The 12,542-nt window shown below is 28.2% G+C and overlaps 1 protein-coding gene across 1 annotated transcript in view; it reads right to left on the bottom strand.

The window, feature by feature from the left end:
* The window catches only part of LOC111620051 (putative fatty acyl-CoA reductase CG5065), a gene marked incomplete at its 5' end in the record, with an annotated part of 38,920 nt that overhangs the window by 21,103 nt on the left and 5,275 nt on the right, over positions 1 to 12,542 (bottom strand). Inside the window, 5 exons of the mRNA XM_023361895.1 lie at positions 151 to 269; positions 1,059 to 1,103; positions 3,251 to 3,428; positions 3,535 to 3,641; positions 6,926 to 6,998. Of these exons, the coding sequence (XP_023217663.1) occupies positions 151 to 269; positions 1,059 to 1,103; positions 3,251 to 3,428; positions 3,535 to 3,641; positions 6,926 to 6,998 (522 nt within the window). The remainder of the gene's footprint in view (positions 1 to 150; positions 270 to 1,058; positions 1,104 to 3,250; positions 3,429 to 3,534; positions 3,642 to 6,925; positions 6,999 to 12,542) is intronic.

Raw genomic sequence — 12,542 nt, 5'->3', positions numbered from 1 at the left:
CAACTCAATTTTATGATCATCAATACTAAAAATGCTGCTTTACATAAATACATAATACAAAAATTTAGTTGTCAAATTTTTGTCCTTTGGGACTGCAACAAACAGTTTAAGAAGCTTTGATTTATATTATATAAATAAAATATTAAATACCTGTGTACTGCAGTGCTCCAAGCAACTGTTATCATCAGATTGATAACAACATCAACTGGAATTAAATCTGCAACTCCATTACAACGACAGTGTAAAGTCTGCAACATACCTTTAGTGGACTGTCAAAAGAAAAATTTACATATTAAGTGTCTATTAACACATTGAAAATTTTCTAATTTTATTCTGAAATTAATTATAATCTTTCAAAATCACAATTCTCCAGGAAGTTTTTACTACAAAATTAATACTTTCTTCCTCTTCAAATATTAAAAAAAAATTTGTCAAATTGTTTAAAATCCTGGAGTTTTAAATTCTGTTTTTATAATTTTATAAATTTATTATTATTAAAATTATAATTATAAGACTGTATATTTTTACATTAGTTTTATCACATATTTCTACAGTTTCATTGCAAAAATTACCAAATTCTATATATTTTAATAAATTATTCATATCCTAATTGTGAAAATTATGACTGTTTCAAATATTTTTAGTTTAAAAGTATTCATCTTCAAAGACTTACAGTTATACTTAAGATTTTTTGCAGAAAATGAGATATTTAGGCATAAATACTAGGCATTAAAAAAACTAGGGTACAGTACAATCAGGTAATAAAGGTAGAAAATTTTCAAGTTTAAAAAATAAAAGTTTTGACATTAAACATTAACTAGGTTTTTTACTAGTATATTGTAAGAAACACTAAAAGAAAATTTTAATAAAGTATTTACAAAATTAAAGTAATTACAAAAGTAAAACAATTTTAATTATATAAACTATGAAAAACATTTCAATGCAAAATGAATTTAGAATATAAAATATTAAAAGATCAGAAATTTAAATTGTTAATTATTAGTAGTAAGACTGTTTAGCTACTTAATAATTTCAGTAAAGTAAAATAAAATACTTACAGCCACAAGCAAACCTGTAGGACCATTTAAATTGTCAACCCATCCCTGAAATAAATTTGTATTTATATAAATATTTAGTAAATAATGCAGAATGTTTTAATAAAAATCAAACAAAAAGTTTTAAAATACATACAAAAGATGTGTATATATACATATATATTAGTGTGTCTCTTATTTTTCCTCTTCAAAATTTTTATACTCCCACCTGCTCATTTTTTCCCTTTCACTCAAAAACATGTCCATATTTAATTTCATGATGATCAATGAATGTTAATCCATATGAACTTGAGCATCAATGTGTCAAAAACGAATCTGGATGTGACATGCTTCACTCAAGCCTGGATTGGTCATTACCCATGAAGCAATGTCAGCTTGTGTTTGGATTCCAGCTGTGTTAGATGATTTTGTGCACCTTTACACTAACATTATGTTGTACAAATTAGGTAGTCCCAAAAATAGTGTGTTTTTGATAGAGAATGTTAAACACCAAATAGTCTGAGGCAAACTGCAATCAAATAAAAAATACTGATTGTTTTATTTTACAATATACAAGAGATTAAGCTAACTATAAGCAAGAGTGCAAATCTTGTAGTTCATGAGTGTGTGATCTTTTGGGAAAAAAATGCTTTGCATCAAGCTCGATGGATGGCAAGAGCAATTTATTCCCTAAAAATGTTTCTCCTAAGATCAGAAATTAAACTATCCAACAGAGAAAAGGAAGATTTGTGATATTTCTCTGTTTGATGTAACAATTTACATTAAACCATGGCTTAAGTGTAGTGCAGCTGTAAAAGCCTCTAACCAAGATCTCTGCTTCTTGAAGTCATTAAAATTATATGAAGTGATAGATACAACCATTTCTACAGCAGCTTTAAAAAAGCATAACCAACACCTGTGGTATTTATATGAAGAACTGGCAGGTTCTATCTCTGATGATAATGTTGACCTTCAAATCAAATGTAAAATGTTGGTCAATTTGTGTAGAGAACATCAATGTAGGAAAAGGAAATTTATTCAACTGCATGTAGAAATGGATCAGTAATTATTTGGTATGTTTAATTTCTTTTTACTGTAGTAGCATACTTTTATTGACCTTGCCTCACTGAATTGATACAAAGTCATCAGTTGTTTTTTCTAAAATGAGAAACAAATCAAAGTAGAGAATACTTTTCTTGCCTATAAATGGATACAATTTTCCTCCAGGAATGTCCTTCAACATGGAAAAACAACATTTTATTTTCAGAAGCCCAAAGGACAGTCGACATGTTAGGAGCTGTACATATCCCCGCTGAAAGAGCTGTTAAATTATTGCCAGACTTTCACAGATTTTTTATTATGGATGAAGAACAAAAGGAGTTTGCATTGTGTTGTGTGCAAGACCATCAAATGCTATATCCAAATTGTAAAAAAAAAAAAAAAGGAAATTTTTGAAGAAAAAGTGTGCACAGCAATTTCTAATCTTGTATTGAATGTTACAGACAACTACTATATCAAAAACTTAATAAAATGTTATATTTCTTAGTTATTGATTTTTTTTACTGTTGTTTAATATTCTCCATGTCAATCATTTCTTGTATTCAAGTTTCGTGCTCAAGTTGGCACAGGTTAATGTCATCCTATCAAAATGAAACTTCATATTTGAGTAATTCTGACCAAATGCAAAAATTTAGGAGTAGGTGCAAAGATTTTGACAAAATTTTATCATCAAAATAAGGGACACACTAATATATATATATTCAAAAAAATATATAAAATTTTCAATTTTCTCTAATAAGCATTCCTTATCTGCACTTTTTAATCATCAGTAAATAAGACACACAAAAAGCAAAATCTGTATGAAATTTGTTTTCTCTAAATAATTTTCTAATGGACAACAAGTCTATTTAATTGATCTGTTTAAAAGTTCTAGCATAAAAAAATAAACCAAAATGATATATAGAAAGTAAATGATTTTTTTAAATTTCAGAAATAAAATGAAAAATAAACATAATTATGATTAACAATAATTATTCCAATATTTTTTCTCTGAATGTTTTATTGTATTCTCCATTCAAGAGAATTTTCTGAAAATATTTTGTTGTTCTCAAATAAAAATTATTAAACTTTTGCTAATGGATTAAATAATTTAAAAATTTTAATCCAATATTTTCTAATTTCTGTAGCAGATTATTAAATAAAATTTAAAAACAAACTGGAATAGGTTCTCTCCAGGCTGCAGTAACAATTGATGGTCGAACAATAGCAACTGGAAGATTTCCACATTCTTCTACTAATAAATTTTCAGCTAAAGCTTTTGTAAACGTATACGTATTAGGCCGTCCTTTGATCAAATGAGGAGTGAGAGCTGTCATTAATTCAGCATTCATCCATCTGTTTAAAATTTAAGATCACTTAATAAATTTAATTAAATTGATATATTTGTATTAAATTATTTTAATAAATTTCTTTACTGGAATGCAAAATAAAAGCAACTCACTCTGTGGCATCAATTATCTTTTGTGGTGTTACGGGTGCTGGATAAATTATTTCTTCAATGTCTTCTCTATCACAGTTACAATATGCTGTTGATACATGCACAAGAGCCTATCAAAGTAAAAATGTTACTATATACAGATAAATATTTTTAGAAGTTAATTCCTAATGTATTTTTTTATACATTAATATATTTATCAATGGTTATGATATAAAATAATCTTAAATATTATTAAAAATAATAAACATAGATTAAAAAAAATACACAAATATTTTAATACAGTAGAACCTCCATTATCCGGATTGTTCAAAATAAGCAAAAATTTTACGAATTTGCTGATTTGCACTTGGCGAATTACGACACTATTTATGTACATGATGGAATGCATAACTTTTTTTGTTTCAACAACGTCTCACCCAGCACAGTGGTCGTAAACTCTTAAATATATTTTACGTAGTAATAAAAATATAACTTGACATATGTATTTATAAATAATTTATATTCAAATTACATCATTTCTATGACCAAGGGCGGCGTAAGGCATGGACGACGTGGGCCACCGCCTATGCCTCGCGGTCCGAAGGGCCTTGCACCTCGAAGGTTTATGCATTACTTAAAAGCCGTGAACGCGACAAAAAAATTTTACTCGTCATAAACGATAAATAGTTTGTCACATTTTTATTCATAAAAATGCAGTATCAACTGCTTTTTATTTTATAAAATCCGTCTTCTTGCGCCACCAGAGGGCCTTTTAAACAATAGGTAGTCTGTTAGAGTTGGTCAGTAGTAGTCCAAATTCAATACGAACGTTTGTTTCTTGAAAATTTGATCACGATTTAAATACAGTATTTACTTTTAATATTACCGATATGTCATCCAAAAGAAAACGTGTTGTATTATCATTAAAAGACAAGTGTTTTAATAATAACACAGTCTTGTGTTTAATAGTAAATAAATACAAAAACACGGTTTCAAAAAACGAATCAACTACAAGTTTAGTTATAGAAACGGCAACTTCCATCTATAGAAAGAAAATAACGTATACAGTTCAACGAATGGATACTACATACAGCGCAAGGATACAAGGTGAGATAAAGAAAATCTTAATAGATATATGTTATCAACTTATCCTAACAGCAGTGAATAATAACTTGTGCTGTACGAGTGTCATTGCATTTTTAATGGTATGTCTTAAATGTTACATGTCTTAGAATCGAGAGTCTTAGAGTTATATAATTTTTACAAAATGTAATAATCTAATGTATATGTTTCTTCTTATCAGTTGACTGATGAGGGGCTATACGCCCAAAACGTGTAAAAGTGCCCGTATCAACTGAATAAAGTGGATAAACGCCAAGTGTTTTAATAATAACACAGTCTTGTGTTTAATAGTAAATAAATCTGAAGTAATGCTAAATGATTGCTGGATTACATTGGGTTATAATAATGCTACTAGTAGGAAGCAAAGTTCACTGAGAATGGCGTTATTACTAGTTTTTTCTTGCTAGAGCTTTCAACAAATTTGTTTTTGTTGTCTTCAGGTGAATAAAAAGTTTTAAATTGAACATAAATGTTTGAATGGAAATGGAATGCATATAATTTGAAACAAAAAATTTTGGATTAAAGTTGTTATGAGCCAGCTACAAATTTCGAATATTCAATGTTGTGTGTGCAATGTTATGTGTATGATGTAATATGGTGCATGTGCGGATGCTGGTCCATGCTAACAGTGTGACAGATGATGTAAATCATTGTTTAACTGTTTATATAAGGAGACCCATAAGTTGGGTAAGTCAAGAATGGAAGTGATGCATGTTTCTGAGATTGTTGTAACTAGAGATTCCTTGGTATACCAAAAACGGGCAATAGAGGTGCCCTAGTGATGATTTTAAATTAACAATAAATTATTTTTATTTGTAATAGAAATTTATTATTGATATGAATTTATTATTTATATCACGGAATGGTATAAATAATTATTATATACCTTACCTTACCTTATTATATGCCTTGATTAACCTTGCGCCGTACGTTTACAGCATCTCGTGACTCAGTGAACGACACGCATTGACTCACAGGAAATTTGTTGAAAAAATGGCGGATACATTTAAAATCGAGGTTTACAAGCAAAGGTAAATAAACAAATTAAACTATTTTAAAGTATTTATAGAATGTTTAATACCTAGAAATCTAGATCCTTATGACGCAATTGGGACTTTAACAGAGCTGTAGAGCATATTGATAGGAACAAAAGAGTCAAAGGAACCATGCCTCATGGGAATTTGTAAAGAACGCCCACTAGGGGGTGTCCTGGGCTACTAGTTTATTCATATTGTACAATGTAATTCAACTGCTATTAGTTAAAAATACAAAGTGTTTTGCTAATATATATTTAATGTTTATGCAAAACAAATAATTGAACTTTCTCCAGATCATAGTTTCAGAGACAAAAGTACTTGATACAAGTCACTTTAGTATGTTCTTAGAATTTCTCTACTGTTAATTAAATGATTAAGTGTACAGTACATCACAAATGTTTATCATCATATGTAGATATATTATTTCAGTACAAGAGATTAAAATAAAATGGTTTATAATTAAAGTTATAAATTATAAAAGAATCAAATATTGATTTCATACAAAGCTGGAGTATTTAATTTTTTTCTTTCTTTAAAAAATTATTATTATTACAGTAGAGTCCTGAAAACTCAGCCTAATGTGAACCAAAGGATGGCCGAGTTTGTGAAAATGCCAGGTTATCGGGAATGGGGTTAAAAAAGAATAAGTCCGAGTGTTTCTCAGAAAATACTGTACTGTACTTGTATGTATTGTTTTCTTGAGAATACAACAGAGAATAAACTGTGCAAATACCCTTAAACAAAGGAAAAGTACATACTTTATGAAGACATAGAGCCTTTACTACATGAAAATGAAAATTAATGAATACACTGTGTACAGTAATTTACCTGATAAGACAGACCTCAGAAAAACACTTTATGAGGCATAAAGCTGTCTATAATGAAAATTAACTAAGGGTTTTATTGCCCTGCCAGGGTGTGGCCGAGTTATCTGGACTGCCGGTTTATCAAGTGCCGTGTTTTCAGGACTCTACTGTATTACATTATTATAAATTCAGATGCTTCAATTCCATAATGAAATTGCATCATCTCATAACCATCCAGGAAAATCTAAATATTCAACTTTGTTGAGTATATATTTAACATTACTGAGATAAAAGATGATATAATCTTTTCAAGAACAGTTAAAATTAGCATATGTTTTTAATTTTTCAAATTAATTGGATAAAATGTAACAATCACATAAATAAAAAGTTAAAATAATTAAAACTTAATAAAAAGAACTTTTATGTACATTTTAAAATAAAAAAACTTACTTCAAGATGAACCATTTTATGACAGAGATTTACAAGTCGTCTTGTTCCTAAAACATTCAGTTCCACTGAAAGTCTAGAAAGAATTTAATAAGATTTACATAAAATTAATAAATTAAATTTTTCATTTTAATAATTTCCATTTTACAGAATATCAAAATTTAATCAACAATAATTCTGGATAAATTTAATTAATGATTAACTTTTAAAATCTTTCTGGCTTTACACAGTACAGATCACCTGTACTGTATCAGTAAACCTTCCTACTCATATTTATTTAGTTATATGATATAGATAAATCATTTGATAGTAGAGAAGATGAAATCTTAATAGGCAATCAAATCATTCATTTAATCCAATATATCAATGATATTGCAATCATTTCACTGTCAAAATTACATCTACAAAAGAAAATTAATTTTTATTTTATTCCAATTAAAAATGAAGATAGAGAAAAAAAATCTATGCATTTCCAGTGTGGAGAGATTGGTTAAGGTGCATTGAATTAAAGAAAATGATTTACATTAAAAAATTATTCTATCTGAATAATGTAGTACAGTAAGACCCTGCTTAATGCTGATTCAATATAGCACGGTCTGCTTGAAGCCTAAAAAAAGCTCAAAGTTTACACCAATTTAAAGTATTGCGGCATTTCATTGATTCGTATATAATACGATTATTTGTGAACACAAACCAATCAGCAAAAGGTGGCAAAAAGATGTACTTTCTTTAAATCTATGTTTGTTTGGTGCAATTTTGGAAAAAATATATCATCATGGATGTCATAGGAAACATAAAATTCACTTGGCAAGAATTAACCGATAAATGCACGAACGAAGTGTGGAAGAAGTTATGGCTGAAGGTATCCAAAAATTCTCAATGAGAAGAAACCTATCGTATTGTTATGTTCACCAGACTCAACCTAATTCATATAGCATGACTAGGAGATATAGATGAGCAGGATATTGAGGAGTTACAGCAGGTTTCAGGTGAGAGCCTTACCAATGATGACCTTCAAAAACTGGAAAAACATGGAATTCACGTGGAACTGGAAAACAGAGTTTCTGAAAACAAAGAACCCAAAAAATTTCTCTACAGATTTCCTTAGTAAAAGTTTTTTGGTAAGATAACCAAAATCATTGATCAAATTGTAGCGAATGATCCAGATTTTGAAAGAAGTGCAAAAGCAAAATGAGGCATTTTGGATGCAATCTTCTGCTACAGACATTTGCTTAAGGAAAGAAAAAAGCGACAAATGAAACTTCATGACTTTATTGCAAAAGAACAAGAATTTCAGAAAAGTCAGGACCTTCATCACAAAAAATAAACTTTACATTTCTGTGTGCATATGTTTATGTGTTATTTAACATATATTATTATACAAATTAATATAAAAATAACTTAAAATTAAAGTAAAATTTTTTTATTTTCAGTTGTGTGTTTCTCTATTCCTATTTACTCTATTTTAAAATTACCTCATTTAACACTGTTTTGCTTAGCACTTTGTTGTCTAGGAACACATCCCCCACGTTAAGCGGGGTCTTACTATATATGGCTATGATATAAAACATGATGTAAACATAGTGAAATTGAAGACTTTTTTGATAATTAGAATTATTACTTTTTTAAAAGAATAAAAAAAATAGATTAACTACAAGATTTGTATAAATGCAAAAATCAATATAGAAACTATTTGTTTTCCAAGTTTTCTTTTACACTAACCAGATATGCCATTTTATTTTCATCAATTGAAGATAATTAGAATTTTGATTATTCATTATAATTAGACCAAATATTGGATAATTTAGACACAGTGGAATCAAATTGTTCAGAAAATTCAAAGTACCACAGTTGGTAGTCTGATAACATGGGGTTTCCACCTTTAAGTAGTTATAATATATATACTAAAAAGTTCCATTTTATATCAAAAGACTAGATATTCAATTAAGATTGGTCAGCTTTTATTTAACAATAAATTCTGAATTTTTAGAACTCCACAATGGTCTATGTTCTGAATGTAAAATAAGGGGCTATTTTCCATCTGTGTTATGAGTTTAAGATGCTTCAGTGTCTCAAAAAAGCATAACAGTTTTTTTAGCAATTATACTTCTATACAATGATTTTGTTCAAAGTTATTCCAAACAAGTGTAACTTTACTATACAGATTATATAAATATTTTATAACAATATTAAATAATCCAACTTGAGTAGTATAATATTGTCAATTTATTAATGTATATCTTAATTTTTACATAATCAAAAAAATTTTTGAATAAGTAATGTTACTAATCAATGTACACTCCTGTATCAGGAATTATTATCTATTATGATTAATAAAAAGAATTTGAATTTAATTAATCATTAATATCAGTAACAACATTAAGTTTTCATAACAGCAGTGGAAAAAAATAATTTGCTTGTGCCAGTAAATATAGGTGGCATATGAGTCAACCAAAATGGCTGCCACAAACCAAAATGGCTGACACAAGCGTGCGTGACAACATATGAGAGTTACATGTGTGTTGTCTTTTTAATATCTTTTCTCTCTGTAGTCAAAACGTTTTATCTGCATTTGTGTCCGACATTAATCCTAATTGATTTCATAGTCATTTAAGTCATGATGAATACACTTTGTGACATTTTAGAATATGTGGGTGATCGAAAAAGATGTTTTGTAAGGAGAGGAATTGCTAAAACTGATAACTTCATATCTATCCACCTCTTAGCAACTAATTCACTTGTTTCACCAACACCTAATTTTGCTGGGCTTAAAATTCTTTTATTTTTACAAATGTTTTCAACCTATCTAATATAGGCCATCGTCACGTTTAATATTATAAATATTCCAAATGGAACATACCATTTTTGAATATTTTACATATTTAAAATTCAAAAAAATAATTTAACTTTAAAATAAATTGAAAGAAGTGTGTATATTAAATAAATAAATAAAAAGTAAATAAACAAATAAAACATAGAAAACAAAGCTAACTAGAAGGTTTTTATGTTTTATTTGTTTATTTACTTTATAAAATAAATAATATTTAAATGTTATTTTTTTGTCATTCAATTTGTTTGTTTCTGTATGCTGGAATCTGCTGCAAGCTATTACAAAAATTGTTCCACATGCTCACACTTGGCAAAATTCTTTTCACGATAAAAACTTTGCTACTTTGGAAGTGTGCAAAACCATGTGAATGTTTTTCGTGGAAAAAACTGGAAAGTTCTACATAGAGGGTATCACGAAGCTCCCCCATAGATGGCAACACATCACTAAAAACAATGGCGCATATGTAATGGAATAAAAGTATGTTTTAGTTTTAAAACAGTTCTTTTATTTCTCTTAAAAATAGCTATGAACTTTCCAAACAAACCAATATTAAATAAAGTTGTTGGAAGAAAGTTGCCTTCTTGATAGTTTTGAGCATTTCCAGTTTGAATTTCTCAGTGTAAGAGTCCTTACACTGAAAAGTTAAGTTTCTGACAAAGTTATTAATAAATCGTTTTACTAAAATCAAAGTTTTTTCTAAAAATACAATTACTTTTAGTCAATATTTCTTAAAATATAAAACTTATAAATATTTTATAATTAAATAAATTTATAATTATAAATTAACAATCAATNAATTAGAAAGTGTTCAAGCTACAATGGTAAATAATAAGTATTGCTGTGAATTTAGATGCAAGTCTAAAGGTTCATCAAACTCAGTACATATGCACACATTCGCAAAACATAAATTACATCGAAAAAAGTGGGAAATAAAACTGAAGTTAGCACTTTAGTTTCACCAACACCTAATTTTACTGTGCTTAAAATTCTTTCATTTTTACAAACGTTTTCAACCTATCTAATATAGACCATCGTCAGGTTCAATATTATAAATGTTCCAAAATGGAACGTACCGTTTTTGAATATTTTACATATTTAAAATTCAAAAAAATAATTTAACTTTAAAATAAATTGAAAGAAGTGTGTATATTAAATAAATAAAATAACAAATAAAACAAAAAATAAATAAACAAATAAAACATAGTAAACAAAGCTAACTAGAAAGAAACATGATTTAAGGGTTTTCAAGCCCCATTCTTTTTCTATTATATATTTCTATGCTGTTGGAAGCGCATTAGCATCCCTAGTGTAGGGATCTAGAAGTGGGTCGGAACCACACCAAAAATAAAAAAGAAAAGAAAAAAAAACGTTTTTTTGTAGAAAAAATTTTTTATAAAACCATTTAAGGAAAGGGTATAAGCTTCATGCCCAAATAAGGACATGTTTGATAGAATTGTTAGAAAAGAGAGAGAGTCTCAGGTTAAAACAACAGATGAATGTAAGTCCTAAGATCGAACATCTTCGACAGGGATCGAATTGTCAGTCGGTGTTGATTCATCTCAGGATTTGGTTTCTGATCTCGTTTCNTTTTTAAATTTAACTTTAAAATAAATTAAAAGAAGTGTGTACATTAAATAAATAAATAAAAAGTAAATAAACAAATAAAACATAGAAAACAAAGCTAACTAGAAATAAGCATGATTTAAGGGTTTTTAAGTCCCATTATTTTTTCTATTATATATTTCCATACTGTTGAAAGAGCACTAGCATTTAGGCAACGGTTTTTCATTTTACTTTTATAAATTTCCACCTTTTCCATCTCCAACGCAATGAATGGAGAGTGCACCGTTTTAATGACTGGCCTCTTCTCATTTTACAATCGCTCCTTCAGTCTGCGCCATAATCGCTAATGTTGTTGTGTCGTTTGTCAACGTTGTACTGTATCTATGTTCTCTCATACATACCGCCAGGTTTCTTCTAGTCACACCCACATAATCTTTTTAATTCCTAACTGTTGATTTTCACATGAGATTTTATATATCCCAGCTTTCTCTCCCTTTTTTATGCTATCTTTATCGTTCTGTAGCGAGCTATAGATATTGGGTGCTTTTTTTCTTATAAAAACTTGAGAATGGTCTATAAAAGAACACCCAATATCTATAGCTTGCTATGGAACGATAAAGATAGCCTAAAAAAGGAAGAGAAAGCTGGGGTACATAAAATGGAAATATATAATAGGAAAAAGAATGGGACTTAAAAACCCTTAAATCATGCTTATTTCTAGTTAGCATTGTTTTCTATGTTTTATTTGTTTATTTACTTTTTATTTATTTATTTAATGTACACACTTCTTTTAATTTATTTTAAAGTTAAATTTAAAAAAATTTTTAAATATGTAAAATATTCAAAAACGGTACGTTCCATTTTGGAACATTTATAATACCATGTATTAAACCTGACGATGGCCTATATTAGATAGGTTGAAAAGGTTTGTAAAAATAAAAGAATTTTAAGCTCAGCAAAATTAGATGTTGCTGAAACTAAACTGATAACTTTAGTTTTATTTTCCACTGTTTTCGCAATAATTTATCTTTTGGGAAGGTGTGCATATGTATTGAGTTTGATGAACGTTTAAAATTACATCCAAGTACACAGTATTACTTATTATTTACCATTGTAGGTTGAACAATTTTTAATTCTAACAAACTCATCACGTTGTGACTTATAAAAATTACCACTTAAGCTCCACTCAAATACTTAAGATAAAAGACTTGGGAAATTGCAATTTTA

Source organism: Centruroides sculpturatus, unplaced genomic scaffold (genome assembly GCF_000671375.1).
Source record: "Centruroides sculpturatus isolate CEXI.00-Female unplaced genomic scaffold, Cexi_2.0 scaffold12, whole genome shotgun sequence".
NCBI classification, from domain to species: Eukaryota; Metazoa; Arthropoda; class Arachnida; order Scorpiones; family Buthidae; genus Centruroides; species Centruroides sculpturatus.
Note: the sequence above shows the minus strand (reverse complement) of the source record. Positions and strands in the feature narration are given on the sequence as shown.